The sequence below is a fragment of the Grammomys surdaster genome, unplaced genomic scaffold (assembly GCF_004785775.1).
Source record: "Grammomys surdaster isolate TR1022 unplaced genomic scaffold, NIH_TR_1.0 125756, whole genome shotgun sequence".
Lineage (NCBI taxonomy): Eukaryota > Metazoa > Chordata > Mammalia > Rodentia > Muridae > Grammomys > Grammomys surdaster.
The window spans coordinates 1,695,934-1,721,835 of NW_021620588.1; the positions used below are offsets into that span (position 1 = coordinate 1,695,934).

The following is a 25,902-nucleotide window of genomic DNA, read 5'->3' on the forward strand; positions in this document are numbered from 1 at the left end:
GTGTGTGTGAGTGTGTGTGCGTGCATTTGTCTCCCTGAAACAGATTTCATCTCAACTTCATAACAACTTGTCAGTGTAAGACTGAATCCCAGACAAGGTGGGTCAGTGGGTGAGCCCACACCTTAACTAGGATAGCATAGGATTGGCTCTCTGTTTAAACTTCCATCTCACTTCAGGACCCCAGGGTTCTTCTGGATCTTTCTGTTCCTTTTCTCAAAGTGGTCAACATTGAATAAATCTGCTCTTTCTGCTTCCCACTTTTAATTTGGATCTTTTCATTGCTTTGTTGAAAGCAGGTTGCTGGGCCTGACAGCACAGATTGTGACTCTCCAACCCCAGTTCAATATCAAAAGGGCTTGGGATGTAGCCCAGACACTGAACTCTTGACTAGCATGTATGACTAAACCTGCACCCAGTCCCGGCCCCAGGGAAAGTCATTCGGAAGTTCATGGTGGTGGGCTGGCTTTAAGGGCACGGATCTGTCTCAGACAGAGCCACGTGGGACAGAAGGCAATCCTAGAGGCAATCTGAAATGATCAGGACCCATGGTTGCAGACAACAGAAACACAGTTCACCCTGCTTGGAGGGAAAAGGCTTCTTAGCGTTTCCAAGATGACCTTGGCTTCAGGCATGGGGGGCTTTGGGGACACAAAGATTATTATCAGAAAATAGTCTATTTCTGCTATGTAGCTCTGGCATGTTTCCTGTTTTTCAGAAGATTGACAAGGAGCCTTTTTTCAGTCAGTTTGTCCCGTTCTCATGACCAGGTGGCTCCTAGCAGTTCCAGGCTTACATCTTATCTGTTCTAAGTCCCTTTATCTAGCATTAGATCTTCTAAAGGCTGATTGGCCCAGCACAGTCATGTGATGACCAGTGACCTGTGTCTGTGGTCAAGAAACTATCTTCCTTGACTAAGTGTAGGTAGACACTCACCTCTGGAGCAAGAGGTGCTCAATTCTGCTGATCCACAGGGCTGAGGGTGGCTGACGGTGGCTCCCCAAGAAAAGTTGGAATATCTTTATGAGAAAGAAGAGTTCCAGTCCCTCTGTCATACTTAACTAGATGTCCCTCAACAACGGACATGCCTTACCTCTCAGGACTGCTCAGTCTATCTGGGGATAGCTGTGATCAGAGACATTCCTTCGATGAAATGTTACAAGTTTTGTTCTGGTCATTCCCTCGAGGGCTACAAATATCCAATAAATGCAGAAGCCTGTTCATTCCTTGGGGACAGAAATAAAGATAATCCACCTTTTGCTTCCAGAGATAAATATTTCTCTTTACTGGAATCTTCTCTATGGTTTGCTTGTGGTCTTCCCTGAAGCTTCTCACTATGGGTTGTGCTGAGTTCCTCTGACCCATAGAAGTTCATGGGGAGAAGCATTCAGGAGAAAGGACTGACCAGCTTGGAGTGGAGAGGGCTATCTCAACCCTTCAACTCAATGATCACATCTCAACTGAAACCTCCAGATATTTTTGCATCAATTCGTTTTGAATCTGGACTGAATTCTGTGTCTCCCCCTCCCATGTTTGTTCCCCTTTAAACTTCATCTTATTAGATTCTGGCCAAATGACTTGAGGGACTTTTCAGGTAGTAAGAAGGTAGTTTTCTCAGAAGGCATAAACTCCTCCTCTCTTGGAAAGGCCCATATCATAACTTTTTCCTTGTCGTCCTTGCCTGTGTTACCTTCTGTGGTGGTTTGAATGAGATGTTTCCTATAAGTCTTGAGCCCTGGTCCCCAGTTGGTTGCTGTTTGGAAAGGATTAGGAAGTGTGGCCTTACTGAAGGAAGTATGTGACTGGGTCCAGGCTTTGAAGTTTCAAAAGGTTCCTTCTTTCTGTCTCCTGTTGTGGTTCAAGATGTGATTTCTCAGCTGTTTCTGTTACCATGCCTTCAGTCCACCATCACGGACTCTATCTAGCCTGCTGGAACCATAAGCTCAATTAAATACTTTCATCCATAAGTTGTGTGATCATGGTGGTTTATCATCACAATAGAAAAGTAACCTATATACCGTCTAATGACAATTTGTTGGCTCTGTGTTTGAGTCTTTTCCCTTAGGATGTAGAAAGTGGGGCTAAGACTTGAGAATGAGTTTAACATGAGGGTGACTCGGGGATTGGTGTTGAAGGGTAAATATGAGTCTTCCAATTGGGGAAAGGGAGTTGGGAGCTCTGGAGCAAGACAAGAGCTCAGTAGACAGAAGAGAACACAGCAGAGGTTAGAGACACACCAGAACTGAGGGTACAAACAGCAGTCTAAGCCAAATGCAGCTCTTAAACATAATCTGCATGGTTCTCATGACATTAAGACAGTGGCACTCAACTTTTGTAATGCTGCAACGCTTTAATATACTTCCTCATGTTGTGGTGACCCCAATCATAAAATTATCTTTGTTGCTACTTCATAACTGTAATTTTGCTGCTGTTGTGAATCATAATGTGTACATCTGTGTTTTCTGGTGGTCTCCACAAACTGGTCTCGACCCATGTTAGGAACCACTGCATTTTAAAACTTGGAGATTTCACTCTGGGTATGGTGGCACACACATATAATCCCAGCACTTGGGAGATGGAAGCAAGAGGATCGAGGGTTCCAGTGCTGGGATTATATGTGTGTGCCACCATACCCAGCCTCAGCTATACAGTGAGTTTCAGGCAAGCCTGAGCTACTTGAGACCCTGTCTCACAAAGTCCAAACCCAAACCAAACAGTGTTTTCCACTGCCAAACCTCTGTAATGTTGTCCAATATGTTGCATTGACTCCTTTATTTTATCTTCCTGGCCTTTCCTGCCTTTGAGTTTGAAGTCTTACCCTTAAACATAACCCGACAGTGAGTGTCATAGTCTAGCCTGGGTTAGAGTCCCCTGGAGATTTGTTAGGTGCCCATTTCAGGGCTCCACCACCACAGTTGTGGGTTCAGTAGGTCTGGGGATCTGCATTTCTAACCAGTTCTCAGCCAACTGTGGCAACATGCCTGGGAAGGACTTCCAGGGTAGCCTCCTTGTTTTAACAGATAAGGAAACTGAGGTCCATGTCTGCTAAGGGCATAGTCTTCCCCAGACCCAGGTATTTAACCCAGCTCTGAATCTACCCTTTATGGTCCAGCGGCTGGGAGGGTCACTGTGTGTCATACTCATTCCTCTTACCTCTGGCTGTTGCTGAGACTAGGTATTGAAGCCCATCCCATCCACAGCCTCATTCTGTTTTCTTCAGCTTCCCTAACAATAGCCGTCCATTATTCTGCGCTCCGATGCCTGTAGAATTTAATTACTTGCCCTGGCCGTGATGTGAATTTGATTGTTGGAAGCTGCAGCGTTCTGGAAGAAGCACTAATGAGGAGAGACTCTCAGCAGAGCCGAGAGGGCGTTCGGGGGGCCAGTGTTTGAAAGCAGCCATTCACTGTGTGGCAACAAGGACTTGCTCTTGAGTGAGTTTTCTCGTCCCCGCCTCGAAGATGTCCATCGCATTTCATAAATAAATCAAGGCTTTTGTGTCCAATAATTGCTTTGCTTTGTAACAGAGATCAAAAGCAGCCATGGCCTTGGATTCAAAGCCAAGTTTATTTTTCAATTTTTTTTCCCTTGCAGGAGAGAATGAGGGTTTGCAAGCTAGAGGGTCCAGCAGTGAGGTCTGTATTGGGGTGGGGAGAACAAAGAAATGAGGGACCTCAGCTTGCCACCTCTGTCTCCTAGGGAGACAGCCTGCGAGGCAGGCCTCAGCAGGCTTTCCCAGTCATTCAGTACTCATAGGCTAGTGCTATTATGATGGCAGATAAGGAATTGTAGCACAGAGAGGATTAGTGAGTGCTTATTCTATACAAGGCCCTAAACGTTCTATGTGCTCTGAATTCTTTACATCTGAGAGGAAGATAATGACATCACCCCATTTTACAGAAAAGGAAACTCAAGAAGGTGGAGACTTCAGTTTTACATCCAACTCAATGGTAGCGACAGGTGATAAACAAGACGAAATAGTCCAAACACTATGGCATCTCTTGGGGAGCTCACAGGGTAGGATGGAAGTTAAAGTAGATACAAATAAATGGTTTGTTTGAATGCAGGGAGGAGGGGTGGTCATCCCTACAGAAGTCCTTTCAGAGGGAGTTTCAAGAAGGTATGAGATTGGGGATTAAGCCCGGCAGTAAACCTAGATACAGTCCATCACAGCTTGGCTCTCGCAGGAAGCTGACTCTCACAGTGAGATCGGGCACAGTGCAGATTGGCTTGAGGTCTCACCTGGAGAAGAAAAGGGATGGAAAGCAGAGGCTTCAAGGGATAAAGTGTGTGACAGAGTCATAGAGAAACTGAGGCCCCTGCATTGTGCTTAGAAGTTGGGCCCTTCTACACTTAAGCTGATTATTCATTGCTTGGTGATTGTCTCTAGAAGTGTCGGGAGGTGGGGAAGTGCAGGCTAAGGCAGATCACTCCTTCAGCCATGGGCAGCATTTCCTAGGAGGAAGTTCTTAGTCCTGAAGGGGAGCTTGAGTTTTATATGGCCTTGACAAATACCCGGAGCTTTGGGGAAAACAAGAGACGAAAAGATCAGTGGAAGAGGCAGAGCAGCATCACAGCCGAGCTCCACCTCAGCCGCGGTCAGCCGTGTGAGCGTGGCTTGATGCCTTCCACTCTGCCTGCTCATCTTCACAGTGGAGCTAATGGACATCGACTTCCTATGGCCTGTCCGAGATGAAAAGATGCTATGAAATGTCCTCCTAGTACACAGTGGGCAATCAACACACGCCAGTGATTCACAGGGCTGTTTGTTGGCCTTTGAGAAGGAATGATGTGAGGTAAGATTGGAGACAGGATGCTAAGAAGGCATTCTTTTAGGGGCACAGGTTAAACAAACCCCAGGAAGACACTCACCAATTGCTTCTGAAAGGTGGTGGCTTTGTCTTCTTCTTCTTTTTTTTAAATAACCTTTTCGCTGGGCAGTGGTGGCGCACACCTTTAATCCCAGCACTTGGGAGGCAGAGGCAGGCGGATTTCTGAGTTTGAGGCCAGCCTGGTCTACAGAGTGAGTTCCAGGACAGCCAGGGCTACACAGAGAAACCCTGTCTCGAAAAACCAAAATAAATAAATAAATAAATAAATAAATAAATAAATAACATTTTCCTTCCTTCCTTCCTTCCTTCCTTCCTTCCTTCCTTCCTTCCTTCCTTCCTTTTCCTTATGACTTTGGCTAGGACCTCTAGCCTGTACAACATGGAGAAAAGAGGTATCCTTGACTTCTAACTTCTTACCATTTAAGAAGAAAAGGGGAAATTGGGACCACTAAGCACCCCCCCCCCCCAGCCTGATGAAGAGGCTAGCAAACCATGCCTCCTGCTTCATGGCTGCTCACAAGATTAATATGCGCACGTTATGCACGCTCCTGTGTGCCAAGCTGATTCAGTTAGGAAGTGTCATTAAGATACATTCATGAGGAGAGAGGAGTGAGTGCAGACTAATGTCCTTGATGCACGAATTAGTGGCATCCCAAGAGTGCTGGTAATGGTCTGCCATTGGGTTCAGATATACATATTTCATAGTTCCCATTGTAATTCCTTCATTTCTCATAATAGTCAAAATTATGGGCTTCTTCTTCTCGTTTCAAATGGTTTTGTTTTGCTTTGAGGCAGGGTCTCATCATGTATCCTTGGCTCTTCCAATGCAGAGTGGGCTAGCCTTGAACTCACAGAAATCTGCTTGCCTCTGCCTCCCAAAACTGGGATTAAAGGTATAAGCTACCATGCCTAGTCATTTCAAACTTTTTATAGCTTTTTATTATTATAAATTTCTAACTTTATTGTGGTTTGGGCTGGAGATATATATATAATGCTCAGCAGTTAGGAGCACTGCCTGCTTTTACAGAGGATGTGGGTTCAGTTCCCAGCACCCACACAGTGGCTCGTGATCATTCATAACTCCAGTTTAAGGGGAGTTAACACCCTCTACAGATCTCTGATGGCATCAGGTCATGTTATATGTGTGTGTGTGTGTGTGTGTGTGTATGTGTATACTTATACGCATAAAATAAACATGTACATGCATAAAATAAATAAAAATTATCCATAATTAAAGAAATTTAGGAGAGAGTGATTTATGATATATGTACATTGAGTGCCAATGCCTCTGAGCTTACAGGGAGTTTGAAGGTGTTGGGAACACAACTTGGGGCCTCTGCAGCAGGAGCAGTATGTGCTCTTATCATCTCTCCAACACCGTAAATTTAAAAAAGAATAATATACACTCCAAAAGAAAAGTATTAGTAAATTCTGTTATATATTTTTTAAAAACTGACCTACAACAACAAATAAATTAATAGGTTGATAGACAAAATAAATTTGAGACAAGGAATATACCTTCACAGAATTAATAAAATTCTAATACCCAGAAAATAAAATCAACTTTTACAAATACATAAGGAAGGAGGAAAAACCAGCCCAATAGGAACATGGGTAAGAGATACAACTGCTCAGGTCCCAAACAATGTAACTGTAATATGAAAATTTAAGAAAGGTTACTCATACTGATAATCAGAAGATAGTTGAAACACAGTGATGTCAGGTGGATTGACAAAGCCCCTGGAGGAGACCAGTATATTGCATGTCAGGGATTGTCATCTGAATGTAAATTGTCCAGTATTAATGGAAGAAGTAAATGGTCTAGTATTAATGTAAGAAGAATTACAGACAGCAACCAAGCAATTCCACTTTTAAGAATAACCTGAAGATGTTTTAAGCCATCTGCACACACACACAACTTTTTATGGAGATTTTTTTCTATAAACAGTTTAGCATTTGACTAACAGTTATAGGCTACAGTCTGTAGTTTCAGGGAAATCAAGGCAGGAACCTCCAGCCACATTATAGTCAAGAGTGGAGAGAAGATGGGGCTCCATACTGCCAGCTTGTTTATCCTGGTCTAGCTTCCTTTGCTCTTACACAATTCAGGTCCCCTCCTAGGGAAGGTGCTGCCCACAGGGGCTGAGGCAATGAAAAATTAAGACAGCACCTCACAGACATGTCCACCGTTCACCCAGGTCTAGATAATTCCTTGTTAAGCATCTGTTCTGTGGGCTGGAGAGATTCTTGGGTTAAGACTACTGGCTGCTCTTGCAGAGCACCTGGGTTTGGTTTTCAGTACCCATGTGGTAACTCACAACCCTCTCTAACTCCAGCTCCGGGAGATCTGACACCCATTAAGTGAATGGTTAATTACATAGCGATGGCAGTCACCCGCTAGAACAGCATTAGTATTTATGATCAAGGCTCTACATTTGTTAGTATCAATTTGGGTAAAACTTGAAAATATGATGGTAAGTGAGAGGAGGAGGGTCAGGGATGATATTTTCCTCAGCAATGTGGTGCAGGTCTATGGTCTCAGTACTTGAGAGGATTGAACAGGAGGAATTTTGAGATTGAGGCCAGCATGAGTTACATAGAGAGAGGCAGACTCAACAGTCTCTCCCTAAAATATGGAGCAGCATTTTAGTAAAATTTAGATCCCCAGTGAAAAATTTATATTGCACATGTTTTTAGGATTCATGTCCGGAATGAGTCTAGGTGGCTGTCGGCCTGTAAGAGCACAACCAGCTATGGAACAGTCATTGAGGAATGGGGGTGGGGGGATGCAAGAACACGTCTGTCATCTAACATTTCACTTTCTAAAGTAGTGTGTTCTTTGCTTTTTTTCTGTTTTAAATATTGGAGAGTTTAAAGTGAGAGTGAAAGTCAGTTGAGGCAAGCTGGGTCAGAAAGGCACCTCAGTGTCAGACAGAGGGGTTGGGCTGTGTTTTCTACACACCAGAGACCCACTGAAAAGTCTTGACTGAGCTCCATTTATTCAAGGAGTCTATCTCACTAATGAAGTGCTCAGGGTCACACTGAAAGGTGACTAATTTTGCACATGCATTTGATATCTTTGAAGATGGAAATGGTGAACCAAGGTGAGGAAGCTACATGCTGTTACGCACAGTTTCTTACATGCACAGTAGTGATAGATTTCTCAGGGGTGAATTAGGGAAGGTCATATAGAAATGGGAAAGGAAAGGAAGGAAGGTGTAGGTGGGGAGGTAGATGAATATCTAGGTCAGTGGGTGGATAGATGGATGGGTGAGTGAATGAGTGGATGTCTTTGTGTGTATGGATTGATGGATGGATGGGAGAGTGGGTGGGTGCGTGAATGGGTGGATGATGGATGGATGGATGGATGGATGGATGGATGGGTGGATGGGTGGATGGATGGATGGGTGGATGGGTAGATGGGTGAATGGATGATGGATGGGTGGATGGATGGGTAGATGGATAGATAGGTAGATGGATGGATGGATGGATGGATGGGTGGGTGAGTGAAAGGTAATGAATAAACAAGTAAACACATGAGTAAAGGCATTTTTGAAATGCCAATGTAATTCTCATTCTTCCCCCACCATAAACAGTGCAAACAAAGCAGAAAATGGTGCTGTAAAGTAGTGGGAGTTAAAGAAATGTCTTAGGTCAGTGACTTAGTGGTAGTAAATGATTGACAGTGTTGCCAGTGGAGCACATAAGCCTAAGAGTATCCATAGGCTTGAAACTATCGCTGAGAGGGAGACCACACCAAACTCAGAACCGAGGAGTTGAAGGTCTTCATAAGAAACTTGTTTTGTATACTCCTAGGACAGGAGGCTCTCACCCTCAGATATTAGTTTCTCAGCTGTAAGAGACTCTAGCAGAAAAAAAGCAAAAAAAAAAAAAAGCAAGTAAATGGAAAATTGTCAGCCACTATCAGGACATAGAGCCGAGAAAGGTTACTTCTGGTAAGTTCTATGCCCACAGACATACAGCTCAGCGTTCTACACCACCTCTGCTTGCAGGAAAGCCAGGGATTGGGTAGGGACCTAGTCACCAATGGGAAGTGATTCTATAAGATGGCATAGAAGACTGGATGATATCTAATATTTACAATGATCTGAAGCAGAGCCTTCTGAATATCAGTATGCTTTCTAGAACAAGGCATAGGGACATCCTGGTACTAGGGTTATTTTTAAGTGTTTCCAAACACCACCACCACCATCACCACCACCACCACCACCACCACCACCACCACCACCACCACCACCACAACCACAACAACAACAACAACAACAAAAACAAAAACCAGAAAAGAAAAAGGAAGGACTTTCTCACAGAGGCAATAGAATGGAAAGTCTGAGAACGTCACACTTACTGCCCTAGTAACAGTGGGCCAATGATGTCCCTTTATTGAGCATCTGTATCCTGATCTTTAAAGTGGGGATGCTTCCCCCAATAGCTGATCTAGGCTCACACAGGCATCTGAGAAGCAGTCAGCATGGTGCTCAGCATGCACCATGTGGCCCAGAAACAGAAGCTAATACTATCGTTAGCTACAATGATACATACCATTCGTAGTAACAGCACTAAGCACTGTTGTGAATGATGATAGTAGGCATTTGCTTAATGTGGTTACTAGTAGTCGTAGCAGTACCAGAGATCCAGAAACTTCCATCCTGACTTTGTCAGTCACTGTGCCATGGCTACATTACTTACTTTCTCATTGCTGTGACTGAACACCCAACAAGAAGCCCCTTCGAGAAGAGGGGTTTACTTTAGCTTACAGTTTGAGATGGAATACATTCTGTCATAGTGGGGAAGGCAAGATGTCAGGAGTGTAAGGCAGTTATTCACACTGCACCAGATTTAGGAAGCAAAGAAAGGGCAGGAAGCAGGGCTAGTGTATAATACCTCAAGACCCTCTCCGAATGACCCACTTCCTCCAGCAATGTCCTACCTCCTTGGGCTTCACAACCTTCCCTGAAAATGTCAGCAGCTGGGAAGCAAGTGCCACTGCATGAGCCTATGGGACCTCTGCACATTCAAAGCACACCTGTGAGGAATACTCGGGTGCCCTCGGGCCAGTTATTTTAGCAGCTCTGAAAAGGAAGCTTTCTGAGTCAAAAATGTCTCCAGGAGATGCTGAGAACCACTGCTGAGTTAGAAGAGGAGGAGGTGCGGGTGCACAGGAGGCCAGGTTTGCTTCTTAAGCAGCAATGGTTCCATTTGGAGCTGCAGCAGCAGGAAACACGTTAGTTCTGAGGAAAGAAGGACCTGAAGGGGATGGCCCAGAACAGGGAGAAGTAACCTAGTAGAGGTAGAAGAAGGTTATCTAAGGTCAGGGTGGAAGGTGGGCAGGCTGAGGAATGTATTCTGAGGGAAGGGATGAAGCTCTTGGTGACTTAAGACCCATCTACGAGGAGCTGCCTGTTTATTGGTTGGAGCAGATGAGTTCAGGGCACATCGACTTTCCAGGAGGAGCGGACAGGTCCACAGCCTCTGAGACACACTTTTAAGCCTTTGCTCTGGACATAAGGAAGAACACAGTGGTGCTGGGCGATGGCCAGTGCTCACATGCACCAAGCCTCTGAAGATGAAGCCCTCGTGAGCCTTAAGTTTGTGATTTGATGGGCAAACAAGCCGGAAAATGGAAGACAGTAGAAGGATGTGTCAGGACCTAGGACTGAGGGGAAGGGAGGGTTTGCTATTTCGTTATATTTGTTTGCTTTGTTTATTTGGAGCCTCAGAGTTAGAAAGATTCTGGAATGGCCCTGGATTGTGACCCAGCATGAGAACATCTACTCAAACAAAGGTGAGGGAAGAGAGACAGGCCTAGTGGTAGTGGGGATTGGAGAGATGGAGGGGAGGTCCCCAAAGAGGACAGGCAGGAGAGGGTATTCCTGACCAAGAGTGTTCTAAAGAGCTAGAACAGAAGGTGAAGGGAGGAGCCTGGTTAATCAAATCAATACTTAAAGAGTTTTTTACATTGTTTGATTGGTTGACTGCTCTGTGTGTGTGCCCACACACATGCGTGCGTGCGCGCACATGTGGAGACCAGAGGACAGCTAGCAGGAGTTGCTTCGCTCGTCCCACATGTGGATTCCAGATGACAACTCTAGTTGTTAGGTTTGGTAGCAAGTGCCTTTACCTTCTGAGCCATCCTCCCAGCTCCCAACCCAGTATTTTAAGACAGTATTTTATGTTTTATTTTTAAATGTCTTTCACATTTATAGTGTTTAATGCTTCTATCCATCCAACACTTCCTCCCTCCATCTCCTCCTATTACACTGCCATCCATATCCCTCCCCCGACTTCATGTCTTTTTAAATAAACTTATTAATGACCCACTGAGCCCAATTAATGCTGCTCATAACACACATTGGGATACAGCCATCCAGTGGGGCAGGGATAACCCACCAATGGTTGTGTCCTCAAAGGAATGTGGCTCGTCCTCCCTCCCCAGCAGCTATCATTGGCTAATAGAGCTCCTATGTAAGGGTGAGACCTCAGTGCCTCCTCCCTCAGCCATGTTGGAACCCTGACTGACTTAATCTTACGATGGTTTTACGCTGGCAACGCTTCTGTCAGCTGATGTATACAGAAACCGTGTTATACCCAGAAGACTTTGTGCCACAGCTTTCTTCCCCATTCTTTCTTTCTACCCTTTCTTCTGTGAAGTCTCCTGAGCTTTGGATGGTGGGAGGTTGATATAGGTGACACATTCATAGGTGAGCACTCAGAGTTACTTTTACTTGATTCTTTGACCAGTTTTGAGTCTCTGCATTAACGCACTGTGAGAAGAAGCTCCCGTGACCAAAGTTGAGAGCAGCACAAGTCTGTGGGTACAAACAGATATTTAGAATGCAGCTCGACAGCACAATTATTTAACAAAGTAACAGCAGTAGATTATTCCTTAGGGTCTGGAATCTCCTCTGTCATGGGCTTTTGACACAGAATCAGGCACAAAATCGCTCCTGTGGAGCTGGTTTCACATTCAGTCAGAGGACAGTTGCTTTATCCCCGTAACCATCACACCCCTATTGTATCAGTGAGCACAGATTTCCAGCAGGTCAGTATTATGGCACGCAGTGTCCAGTGCCGAGGAAGACAACTGAGTTCCCCCCCCCCCAGTAACCTACATAGTTCCTTGTGTCACTATCTAAACTAGCAGCAGGGAGAGAGTTTTCTGGTCAGTTTGAGGTTGATTTCTCTATGTCTGGCTTCTAAAGTGGATGATGTCTTCAACAGTATGATCTTGCCATGCAGTTATGGTGGACAACCAGGAGTAATAGCAGTAGCATGTGTTGCTTGGGAGGCCTTTGGGGCCTTCCTGACTAATAACTTGTGGAGAAGTAGCCCATGCTTGGCACTGAGATTTTGAGTTTAATAACTCATATATTCTGGAAGCAGCATTGTCTACCTATGCAGGGTCCTTATGTTCCTTTAACAAATGGTGGGCCATGTATCTTTAATTTTGGCTAACTCCTAGGCTCTCCTCTCCTCAATCTCTCTCTCCACATTCAAACCTTTTCTTCAGGCATTTCTCCTGTCTCCCTTCACGACCTCTATATTCTGTCATCTAAACTAATCGAGTTTTTCCTAGAGTTATAAGATTATTATTTCCTGTATACTTTTCCATGCTCCCTTCATAAGCCTTTGGCTGATGCCCCATTTTCTCATCCCTCAGCACCTCCACACTTGGACCTCCCCCTGAACCTCCCAGTGTTCTTACTTCTTACCTTCCTTTAACCTGTATCTCACCATTTTCTCTTCCGTGAAGCATCCATTCACATCCAGGGGCCTGTTTCTAGTGTCCTGGCTTTCATATGTACTACTGTAAGTGAAATACATAAAACAAAAGATTCCAAGCTAGGATCTGCATATGAAAGAGACATGTGGTTGTTGTCTTTGGGGGTCTAGGTGAGACCTCAGCATCATAGGGTAGTGCTATTTTTAGATGTTGTCCTAGTGCTGTGTTGCTATAACTGAATGGTACAGAGTAAGTAACTTATGAAGAGTTCAGGATTACTCCGATCACAGTTCTGAAGGCTGGAAGGCCAAGGTTGAAGTTGGTCATAACTAACAAAGGCCTTCTTGCTGGTAGGGATGACGCAGAACCCCATAGTTGTACAAAGATCACATTGTAAGACAGAAGGCAGTGCCACCTACGATCTCTCTTCTTGTACAAAGTCACTAATCCTATATGGAGGCCAATACTCCTAACCTTAATTAATCCTAAATGCTTCCCATACTATTACACATGAGTTTGAGGGTTAGGTTTCAGCAGAGTTTGGGAGCGGATGAACATTCCAAAAGTAGGAGACATAGAAGATGCCATTAGTGTTAGAAATGGCCCAACTCTGAGTTAGCTTGATGGGAATATGGACAGACTCCTTAAGAATTAATCCTTTAAAATACAGCTCATAAAAGCCTAAGATCTACATTAAGGCAGGCCTTTTGTTGTTATTTGAGGGGGACTTTATTTTGGGGTGTGGTACTGGAGACCAAACACAGGTCTTGTACATATTTAGTACTCAGTCTACCTCTGAGCTACATCTCTGTTCTACAGTAAAATCTTAAGAGTTTCCCCTCAAAAGCATAATCAGCCCTGCATTAAAAACTAAAGTAAATCACACACGGCAAGATATTCATGGCAATGGAATTGATTTCCCTCGGAAACTGTCATAACAAGAGAAACTTTGTCCTTTTGTTTCATGTTGATGTAAATTAATGTTTGGCTGTTTTGACAAAGAAAGATAAAAACGGCCACCTTTTAATTTTAACTTTAAACTGCATCCATGAGAGTATCCTAGGACATCAATAAAGCTCCTCTTGCATGCAAGTCTTTGTGGTCAACCTTTTATAAGAAATTCCCCCAAGGAAAAAAAGCTTCTTGGTTCAACCTGGGTCACAGTTCTTTCTCTGATCCAGTCCCTGAGACAAACTTCCAGGTCACCATGTCACAGCCCCAGTCTGGTGGATCTGCCAGGTATAGGCCGGTCCCACCTGCATCTCATGTTCTCTTAGAAGGAGGAACGGAGAAGCATCAATGGCCGCTGAAGCCGATGTGTCTCTAGTTGGCCAACTGAAACAAAGAGGAGCAGAGTTTCTTTGGGGGGGGGGCTGGGAAAAGGCTGGGGGGAAGGGCCTCGAGATACCTGAGCAGATGGTGAGAAGGTACATCGGAGACACAGGCAGTGTCCTGTGGGATTGGCCTCCTTCCCAATCCAAGCCTGTGGCCTGGACTGTATCCATTGTGGCTTTGCAGTGGCTGTTTTTCTTCTGTGTGTCTGTATGCTGCACTGAGCCCTGAAGAAACAGATCGGGCTTTTGAGCCAGAACAACCAAAAGCTGATGGCGGGTTCTGCCATTCTCTATTTCTACCATCTTGGGCAAGGTGCTCAGTCCTTTGAATCTCTAGCTCTGCCCATGTGTCAAAAGAGAATGATAGTCGTAGCCACTTTAAAGGTTTAAATTAGTGAATGGAAGGGACTTTGAACAGTATTGAGCAAAAGGAAGTTGTCTCGTGAGCCCTGAAGCTGTTGTTAAAAACGGCTTGAGAGCAGGGTTTTGCTGGTCAGCTTTTTCTACAGTGCTTGGTAGGCTGGTCTCTACTAGATATTCCACGCATGTGTGAATGGACACAAAGCTAGGAAGGAACTGGAAGAGATATCATGGGCCCAGGCATAGGCTCATGGTGAATGCACATGGGTCATGGTGCTGGGGTCTGCTGAGTAGTCAAAGGCTGTGTTTCAGGAACCATGTTCTTCAGAAGATCCTACCTTTTGGGACTGCCACACAATGTGTACAGAATTCAGGAGTGAGAACTACACAGTTGAGTTACAGAAAAACAAAGTTCCAAAAAGAAATCTCATAATGTTTTGAGCAAGTTTCCATTTCTGACCTGAGTTGGATACATAGTTGTCCTGGTGTGCGTGGAACCCGCAGCTGTAAGTTGGGTGCACCTGGGGGCAGAATGAATGCTGCATGAAAGGTCCATTTACATGCCAGGTGTCCTGGCCCAGCAGATGTCATCCTAATGAGCACCTAGAGGTACAGGTGACCACTCCTCTCTTAAATGACTCCTGGTTTCGAAAACATAAACCGAGACATTTCTGTGAGGCCCTGGGCCCTGTGACCAGCTGGAGAGCATGAGACTGTCATAGTTGACACAGGGTTTGGAATACTGGGCCATGTAGTCTTCTTAGAGTAGCTGAAAATTGGGCCTTATAAGGGAAATATCTTGATTGCTAAATGCTGGGAACGTGCTCAGACTTTCTAGAATCACCAAGTAGCCAAACAGAGTGTTTCTGCGGGCCAGAAGGGTTGCTGCAGGCCAGAAGAGCTACTGCCTGGAGGCCTTGCCTAAGACAGTACTTTGCTGAGGAATAGTTTAAGTCCTCCATGACATTAGGCAATATATAGAAATGACGTGGTGGTTACAACTTCAGGCCAAAGGTAGAGATTGCTACTAGGAAGCTGCAGGTAGGGTACCCAACACCCTGCCGTCCATTCATAGAATGGTGTCGAGACAAAGAGTTAGTTGTTCCTAAGGGAGTTTAGCTGGGGTTAGCTGTTGCGAGAAAGGAGACTGGGGACACCTACTTTACAGTGACTGGCCCTTGTGACTGGCTAGCAGCAGTTTATTGTTAGTTTGTCAGAAAGGCAAGACTGTAGAAATGGTTGAATCTTCCTTGGTCCAACCTTGTGTGTGAAGCGAGTGACTTCCACCCAGTGTCCTTTGCAGGCATGAAAACAATGCAAGAAATGTGGAGAGAGAGGGTCAGTTGTCACTAGGTCCCCAAGGTCTGGGTGTGGTGGCCTATTGAAGATTGTCTTGGTTTTGGCCTCCTGTCTCTGGCGGAATGTTTGGTTTGGGTTCGTTACTCAGTAGTATTCAAAACTGTAATTAAGAATGCTTCCCTTCCTTAACCAACTCCGGCCCCCAAAAAAACAAAAACTAAGACACAAAAACAAAAACAAAAATAATAAGCTTTGAAGACTGCTGGCCCGGCATCAACACTGTGGCTCTTCGGGGAGATGTCCAAGAGTTGATGAGTTGAAACTTAGCAGGTCCTATATGATGGCTTAGAGTTCTCTTGAGGAAATACAAGAACATGCCTCCAGCCTCACCAGTTCAGTCTCTATGTACAAGTTCCTGTTTCTGAGGCATGGCCATGAGCATTCCATTCTCCAACTTTAAAGCTTTCAATGGTTCCCAGTTCTACTCTGAATGGAGTCAGAGCCCCATCAGCCTCCATGATATGACCCAGCCTAGCTAAAAAGTGTAGCTTTAGAACCCTTTGTCTATAGTGAGGATGTCTTATTCTAGGAATTGGGGATGGAAGATGAGGTTGTTGTATTCATTAGGATGCTCTGGCTACAAGTAGCAGGAGAATGCAGACTAACATTTCAAAAGCAATTAAGCCACAGAAGTAGAGGGAGACTAGAGGCTAGTTCTGAATTTTGGATTAATCAGTACTTAGTTGTGAAGGGGTACCAGGTTCCTTTTACTCTGCCCTCCTTTCTATCTCTAGCTGCCTGCTGGTACTAACTTGGGCTATCTGGAGTTTTGTTCACAGTTGGTAGAAAGGCTAAAACCTCCTACATCATGCAAATCCTGCTTGTCTATCTCATTAAGTCAACCCAGGACTGTATCAGCACAAAGAACAATCCATGGTATAGAGTTAAGATGGGATGAAGTTCCCTGGAAGAACTGAGCTGGAGGGACAAATGCAGACCAATGCATGCCTCTATTAGGATGTAGGAAGAGCTGGATTATAGGGAGTGAACCCCCAATTCCTACTACAAAATGTAAAGGAGTGGGCAGTTTGAAAGTAGGATATGCTGATAGACTGAATTGAGGAGAAGAAATACTAAAATATCTATAGAGTAACTTTACAGTTTCATCTTGACAGCCCTGGAAGATGTCACCCCATACTTTAAAAATCAAGATGCTGGGGATATGTGTGTTACTTTTCAGTAAGTTGAGTTTGAAGGGACAACCAGACCATGTCTATGGGCTGACATTGACATTTGTTCTTCCATATTCCAGAGCAAAGAGATTGGCCTGCAGATGCACGAGGAGCTGCTGAAGGTCACCAATGAGCTCTACACAGTAAGTGCTACCCAGGACCATTGCTACTTGTCTGAGCCTCTTGTCTTCAGCTGGAGGGAGGCGGGGCAGAATTTGGAGTGGCAGTGAGTCATCATGAAAGTTCTTAATGACTCAGAACCTCAATTCTCGCTTCCTTATGTTTGGGATGGGTCATAGGCATGTTCAGTGAGTTACAGTGTGTGAGAGAGTGATGTCATCTGCCAGATACAGGATGTGTTACTTATGAGCACAAAGGTCCTGCAGTGGAAGCTAGGAACAAGGGTGTGAAGTCTCTAGAGGGCAGGATTACAGACTTGGGTACCAGGTGCCATAGGCTCCAGGCAGAGAGTGCAGCTCGGTGACTGTGGTCTTAGAAGGGCACAGAGCTTCTTTAGATCCCTTTGTCTTTGTCTATAGAATGGAACCCTGCTCTGAGAATAACCTGAAGTGAAATGGCGAGCACACCTTAATGTTTGCAGTGGAGAAAATCACAGTTTAGGCCATAGCTGACCTTACTGCCTGCTTTGGAGCCAAGGCAAGCCACACTAGAGATGGGCATTAGAACTGAGGGTAGTCATGGGATGGAGAGACACTACTTACACTGTACGGCAAGAATAGACTTTGGCTTCTTGGTGAGAACTGTGGAGAGCCTCATAGAAAGCTTTAGGGCACAATGTAGGATAGGCCCTTCAGGTGAAACACCAGGTAGAATTGTTATGTTTGATGTACATAGAGTTTCTTTATAAAAGTCCTAATATAACATGTAAATACGTGTAGGCTGTGAGAGCCCGTTCTCTTTGTTATTACTGATTTCTATATTTATACCCATGGTGGTAGCAGTGCGTTTCTCAGGGGCTGAGAGCTGGGGCCTGTACTTCAGGTGGAAGGCACAGTGTAGACCCCAGCAGCTTGGGAACCTAGAATAAGACATTTTTTTTTAACTGAGGTAAAATAGGGAGAGAGTGCGTTGGTGAAAGAATATACAGTTCTGTGAAGCCAAGTAAAGACAGAATTGGTGGAGAAAATCCACTGGGATCAGAATAGCCTGCTGGTTGGAAGCACAGACTTTGGGTGAGCCACACTCACTCAAGGATACATACTACCTGTTGCCTTCTCTTCAATCTGTCTCTTCCCCACCTTCATGCCCATATTGGATAGTTTGGGTTTTTTTTTTTTTCAAGACAGGTTTTTTCTGTGTAGCGTTGGCTATCTTGGAACTTGCTCTAACTGTAGAGACCTGTCTGCCTCTGCCTCCCAAGTGCTATTATTGAAGGCATGTACTACCACTGCCCAGCTCATACTGGAGATTTCTAACGGTCAACTAGATACAACTTGGAGAGTATTCTGGAAAGAGAGTCTTAATAAGGCATTATTTAAACCAGGTTGGCCTCTGGGCATATTCGGGGTGGATTGTTTGAGATATAAGAAGATAGTACATTGTAAGGGACACCATTTCATGGGCTGGGCCTGAACTGTCTAAAAAAAAATAAAAGAAAAAACTTAATTTGGGGGCATTCATCTCTCTCCTCTTAACTGTGGATGCTCTGTGGCTGTCTACTGAGTTCCTGCCTTGACTTTCTCTCAGTCATTACTGTGAACCTGAAAGTGTAAGCCCAACAGACCCTTCCATCCATGATGATGCTTTTTGTAGCCTCTTTGACCACAGTGAACAGCAATGAAACTACGGTAATGGCTGAGCTTAAACCTACATCCAAAGAGCTCCTTAATGTGCTCCAACTTTTCTGGAAGCTAAAACTAAAGCTGGACCTAGTGAGGCAGACCTCTGGTCCTATCTACTTGGAAAGCTGAGGAAGGATGGTTACAAGTTTGAGGCCTTCCCAGGCTACAGAGTATGGGTAAAGCCTGGACAACTTAGTGAGACCTTGGCCTATAAAATATATTTTATATTATATTACATATATCCTATAACATATAAAATATAATAATAATAAAAGTAAAGATGGGCTTGGGTGTATAGCTCAGTTGTAGAGTTCTTTCCCAGCTTTCTCAAATGCCCTAGGTTCACCCTAGTAGTACAGAGAAAAGAGGTAAAGAGAAGGCAGACACTCTGAAGTCAGAATCTGGGTCAAATCTAATTTTCAACTGGAAAGAACAGTGAAATCCTCCCACAGTCTCTGTAGGGATTGGTTCCCGAAAGCCTCATGGACCTGGGGACTCTGCTGATGCTCAGGTCTCCTGTATAAAGTGGTGTCCTGTTACACATCCTCCCAGATACTTTAAACCATGCTCAGATTGCTTAGTACAGCAGATACAGAAGCAGTGCTACGCAGACAGTTGCTTCTCTGTGTTATTTAGTGATGAGAAAATGAAAGTCTGTTCATGCTTAGTACAGGGAAAACTTTCTTCCCCAATAGTCTCAACCATGGATGTGGAAATCACAGCTATATAGGGCCATTTGCACTGAGGAGTCACACATGTTGAGCATGGTTAGTATGACAGGGTATATAATGTGCTAGAGAGTCTGTGTGTCACTAATCATGACTGTCATTACTATGTCACCCTCAATGGGTGTGAGATAGGCTGTTGTCTGTACCCCCAGGGGTGGGATGAGTGATGAGTGTGGCATAAGGCTAGCGAATAAATGGGCTTGTCTAGCTTAGAATTCTGTAGAGGATTTCCCTACACCAGTTATTACCCATGCTAGGTCTTTCCTATGCTCCATGAGTCCCTCTGTGAATGGGTCATGTTTTCCCCAACAATTCTGCACCACAGCTCCAGGCACAGGACCTGGCTGCTCCAGCTTAGGTCTCTAACCTTCCTTTCACCCTCCAGCTGGGCACCTCATTTTGCCTGTCCTGATTTACTTCTGGTTGCTGTGATAAAACAACCTGACCAAAAGCAACTTAGGGAGAAGGGGATCTACTTGGCTTACTTCCAGGTCTCAATCCATCATTGAGGAAGTCAGGGCAGAAATTCAAGGGAGGAACTTGAAGTGGAAACCATAGGGAACCACTATTTAGTGCCTTGTTCTCTGGATTGCTTGCTTGCTCATACTCAGTTTGCTTATACAGCCCAGGCCCACCTGCCTAGGAATGATGCTGCCCACAGTGGGCTGGGCCCTCCTACATCAATCACCAAGACATTTCCTCTGACTAAGGTGGTTCTTCCATCGAGGTTCCCTTTTCCCAGGTTACGTTCAGCTGGCAATAAAAGTCACCAGGAAAACTGTTCATACTCACCCCAAAAACCTTCTCCTCTGCTTCCTCACCACTGAAGCTCCCTTGCCTATTGTGGGCTGCCTGCTTTTATCTTCTGTCCATCTGAGTCATATCCATTCTTCCAACTAGAACCCTAGCACCTTTAAGAAAGATGCCACCTCTGGGCTTTGAGTCCTGTTATAGCCTTATAAAAACCTCATATCTTCGTTTGTCTGTGCCTGTTCCCTTGTTGCAGTGTGACGTCTCTGGAGTCAGCTATTGGCTGGTGAGTAATGCTGCACTAAATACTCAAAGGCAAAGGTCGATTGAGCATTAGAAAGTGGCTTCTATGGCACATCACTTCGCCTCTCAGTTCTGTCTGTGAAAACTAGGGCTGATCATTTCCCCATGGTTTGTAGACTGAACAGTACTGGATAGTCTTAAAGATTAAGAGAATAATGCCATCCCTGTGTCCCTCGTGGTACTGGTGTCCTGAACCCAGAAGGTTCTGTGTATATAGATGCCTGTTTTGTCCACAAGTTAAGGCAGCTGGACAGAATCACCTGTCCAGATATGGAGGTATGTCACCCAATGACAAGACTCTTGCTATCATGCTATGCTCTTGGTGGCCTGCTGGTGGTACTCCAGGAGCTGGTAGAAAGAAAGGGCCCAGTCTCCCAGCTCTCTCTTCTTTTGGTATATATCTATAGGAGAGGGGTCCTTGGGTTCCAACAATAAATACACTATGATTGCTAACTGTAGTCCTGTATATCCATAGGTCCTGCATCCATGAGTCTGAAAGGCTCATGCTAAAAGCTTGAACTGCTGATACAGCTTTATTTGATGATATTATTGAGAGGTAAAGATGGAGGGGCCTGATTGCAGGAAGTAGGTCACTAAGGACATGTCCTTGAAAGGTGTCTAGTCCATAGCCCCTTCCTGTCTGTCTCTGTTTCCTGGTTGCTATGGGGTGAGCCACTTTGCTTTGACCCACATTCTTGACCCATGATGCTCGGTCTCACCACAAGCTCACAGCAGGGAAATCAGCCAAGCACAGATTGGAATCCCTGAAACCATGGACCAAAATTAATCTTTTCTCCTTTAATTTTTCTCAAGCATTTGCCACTGTGACAAAAATCTAACTAACATACATTGGTTCAACTAACCTTGGATCAAAAGTACTTTTAAAAATAGTCTCTATTACTAAATATATGCAGAGTTCTTGTTATTTCCTGAGCACCCATGACACAATAGAATAGAATGCCATTTATACAGCGTAACATTGTGTTAGGTCCTATGAGGACTCTCAAGATGATGAAGTAGGAGGGGTATGTGTAGGTTCTTTATTATCACTGCATCATTTTATATAAGGGACTTGAACATACATAGAAAATTTTGGTATCTAGATGCATTTATGAGGGGATATCCTAAAGCCATTACCATAGATACTGTGGGATGATTACAGTTATTTAGAAATACAGTTTAATCCCCAAATTCTGGGCTTCCCACTGTGGCATCAAAGAAACTTTGTTAGCTGAAAACTAAGAACATTTTAGAGTTGGGCTCTGTTAGCATCTGCCCATCCTTGATGCTCCCATGGTGCTGGCTGAAGCAAAGATGAGGAAAAGGTGTGTGGACAGTGAAGGTCATGGATTTTGCCTGCAAGGAGTGTTAGATCTGAGCATAGAGACAAGCTGGAGACAGAATATGGAGCTGAGCCTGGGGCTTGCTCAACTGCTTCTTAACAAATTGTTTCCACAACTCAGTGGCTTCAAAGCCACCATGTTATTTGCTTGTGAGTCTGTGGATTGGCAATTTGAGCTGGTTCAACTGCAACCAGTTTTGTGGTGTCAGTTTTCTGGATGATTAAGAAAAAGGAACCCAAAGTCAGTGGACTCTGGTACACAAACTTCTGCTAGTAACCACTTTTGCTGATACCCAAAGCAAGTTACAGTCAAGCCCTGGGTCCAGAGATAGAAAAATAAACTCCCCTTTTTCATGCATTCACAGTGCTAAAGCCATGCCTAGGCAATGTCTAGCCGTCCATCACAGCCACCCAGCTTCTGGGGGCATTAGGGACCGTTTGGATTTCACCTTTAGAAGTTTCTACTTAACATCCAGCAATACACATCTTCCCAGCTCCCTGCTGCCCAGTCCTAGTCTCGCAGGCATAGTGACTAAGGAATGAATGAGGTAGAGAAGGGGCTGTGAGGTCAGCCCTGTTCTTCACTTCTCAGATGATCTGTGGAAGAAGTGGTCTGCTTAGAGGCCCTGAAGAAGGTAATGACAGTGGTGATCAGTTCTGTCATCTGTCTGTTAATCCCCGCCTCTTTCCAACCTCCACCAGCTGTCTACAGTATATGGTCTTTGATCACATATTGACTTGAAGTAAAGAAGAACACAGGGTAAGATTGTGGAACATGGTGGAATCCTTCCAAAGAAACAAAGACAAAGCAAATGACAAACTTCAGCTAAAATTACATTTAGGTTTTCATTATATTTCTAGGTCATGAGATACAACTGCTGTTTTGGTAACTGGTACCCTGGTAGGCCACTTCAGCCCCTCCTTTATGTTCAGTAACTCTGCTCTGGCTGCTGGCCTTGCCTTGCAATCCCAGGCTGCAGGAAGGGTGCTGTTTCTTTGTTGAGAGCAGAATGGCAGCAGCTTCACATGTCTACACAGCAGCAGCTAGTGACCAAGAGACACTAAAACCTGAGTAATGAATATGCAGAACCTTGTACAAAGTCAAACTTGATTTGACTGTGTGCCAGGCTCAGTGGTATGAAATCCACTCTGGGCCTCCAGGAAAATATTTGTAATGATGCCTCCCTCCTAAAGGCCCTGCTCAAAGATGGGGGAATGGAGAGGGACTCCCACTGGGAGTCTCGTATTTGAGTTCTAGTCCTAACTAAACCCAGGCTCTTGGTATATTTTTCTTTTTATTTTACGTGTGTGTGTGTGTGTAATGGTATATACATATGTGCGTGCACATACATGTGCACACATGAAGAGACCAGAAAGCAACCTCAGGTACTATACACTTTTTTGATACAGCATCTCTCACCAGCCTGGAGCTCACCGAGAATGCTAGGCTGGCTGACCAAAGAGCCCCCTGTATCTTCCAAATGACATTTAAATAAAACCCTCATGGTTTCTATATGCCACTGGGACCCCTAAATCATTTAATACTTTCCTTTAATTTGTCCAAATCCACCTCCTTCTTCTTTAAATTCTCTGTCCAAATTAATTAGTGGAAATACAGCCCTTGTGCTGGCAAAAGCACAGGCTTTAGAGGCCCTATTAGGAGAGCCCCTAATTCCTCTTCCCAGGAACACATGGGTATTTCCAGCTCCTCATCTGGAGATGAATGAGGAGCTCAGTGGCTATGGAGGATATCCCGGTGCCTGGTGAGTGTTAGTGTCCCTGCCCCTATACCGCCACAGTTGCTAGTGTCTTATTAGTGGGGTCTCCTTCCAGAGCTATCTTTTTCAAGACAGTGGATATGTCTAACATGCTTCACACACTTGCTTCACATACCCAGTTCCCAGGAGAGGGAGCCACTGTCCCTGCACACTGCTTCTTCCCATGGTCATTGTTTTTTCTCCTCCCACATAGCTGGTCGCAGGCTAGGCGCTGGTCTGAATGCTCCTGAGGTACTGGGATTCATTTTTGTTCTCACTGCAATCTTTGGAAGGAAGAGGCATCATTATCACCATATTATGGTGGCTTTGAGGGTCAGAGGAGTCAGGTAGCCAGTCCAGGGTCAGCCAGCTGGGGAGTGGCTGAGCCTGTGCCAAAGTCCCTAGGCTTAAGCACCCATCCCGGAACTTCTAAAGGAAATATACTAGCTGGTTACGTAAATATATGCCAACTACAGCTGTCCCCGAGTAATTACAGGGCACTGGGTTCCAGGACCCCTACAGATGCCAAAACCTGAGAACACTTAGTTCCTTTTATAAAACAGCATAGTATTTGCACAAAATCTACACATACCCTCCCGTAACCTTCAAATACTCTTGGTTATGTATTATGTCCTATGTAGGAAGACACTATACAGAGAGTTGTTATGTTCTATTCTTTAGGGGATAGCAACAAGGAAAACATCTCTCCATGCTGAGTAGGGACATAAGCAGTCTTTGGATGTTTTTGATCTGCAGTGGGCTGATCATGAAGAAGTGGAAACCTTGGTACAGAGGGTCGACTGGACTTCCAGAGACCGGCTCTGGAAGGAGATCATATAGTTTATGTGAGTGGTGAAATTCAATCCGGTATACAAGAAGCACTCTGCAACTGCCCTGGAACTCAGCCACACTCAGTCATTGGGTAGATGCAGCCAGAGACCAGCATTAAAGATGGATCAGTGTTAGTCTGTGGCTTTCCCATGTGTACCACCAAGTCTAGGGAAGATGCTACACAGTCAACTAGCCTGGATTCTTGGTCACCTCACTCACTGCAATGAAGGACTAGAGTTTGGGCATTTGGTGGGTTTTTGTTTGTTTGTTTGTTTGCATTTCTGCCTTTGTTGCCGCCCTGCCCATGAGGGAACACGTGATGACTGAGGTAGCTCTGTCAGATCATCACCTGCCAGCTGGGGTCTGCATGTTCCTTCACCTGGGTGGCCTTCTCACCTCTTCCGGCTATATCCTGAGATGCTTGTTCAGTCATGCAACATGCAGGTTGCTGCTTATCTGTGTGTGGATGATGAGATGCGACTAGACACTGATGAGAACTCCTCCATGGAGATCTGACACAGTGTGAGGGAACGTGAGAAGTGAGGCGGCCTGATGAAATCTTGAGCATCTTAAAGTCGACTGAGATGAGATGGCATTTGACAGAGCACGAGGTGGGGAGGGGGGAGTAGCGAGGAAAAAACAACAGGGAGGCAGCGGCTGGCCTGTGGGAGGGGCCTGCTGCTCTGCCAGTCAGCATTATTTAGAAGTCACTGCCCTAAGCTTGGTGAATTGGGATCAGGACTGATACAAGTAGCTGGGGAGCTGGGCTGGAAAGGAACCTGCCTTTGGGGACTCATTATTGGCAAGGGACAGGAATCGAGTGCAGACAGACTGTTTCAGTGTTTTGTGGTGCTGGAACTGAGTGTCTGAGACTAGGTGATCTGTTTTTTTAAAAATAGAGCTATTTGGTGTGAGGTTCTGGGATCTGGGAGGTCCCTGAGCCTGGCATTGGCACCTGGTGAGCTCTCTCAGACTGTACCATCTGTGATAGAAAACCGGAGACCAAGAAAGGTCCACTATAAATAACAAGAGGAATCTGAATCTGTTTTATAAAAAATTCATACTTGCAATAATGAACTTGCTCTGGCAATAGTCCTTAGTCACCTCTCAACAGGATTGCACTGGGGACTGATGTTTAGAAGCGTAAACTCTGGGGGAGCCATGCACACCACAGTATCAACATCATATTGGTGGCTCAGGTGTATCAGGTCTGGGGACTTGCCTATCATTTCATGGCCCATCTCACCAAGTGTTCTTTGAGAGCAGAGGCTCTGACTATCCTTAGTCCTATAATATTTTGAGGACATCGGGTGTAATCTTGATACAAAGCTGCTTGATAAATATTTAATCACAGTGAAGTACTCACTATCTCTAAGGCAGGAGAACTTTGCCTCACTCCTTCCTTTCTTTGTTCTTCTTCTTCTTCTCCTCCCTTATTTTCTTTCTCCCTTTCCTCCATCTGTCTGTCTATCATCCATCCATCCATCCATCCATCCATCCATCCATCCATAATCTACCAACTTATTGTGCAACATCCATCCATCTATCCTTCCTTCCTTCCTTCCTTCCTTCCTTCCTTCCTTCCTTCCTTCCT

General features: G+C 44.9%; 1 protein-coding gene across 1 annotated transcript in view; it reads left to right on the forward strand.

The window, feature by feature from the left end:
* The window catches only part of Srgap3 (SLIT-ROBO Rho GTPase activating protein 3), a 222,590-nt gene that overhangs the window by 129,454 nt on the left and 67,234 nt on the right, over nucleotides 1–25,902 (forward strand). Inside the window, exon 4 of the mRNA XM_028788654.1 lies at nucleotides 16,876–16,938. Within this exon, the coding sequence (XP_028644487.1) occupies nucleotides 16,876–16,938 (63 nt within the window). The remainder of the gene's footprint in view (nucleotides 1–16,875; nucleotides 16,939–25,902) is intronic.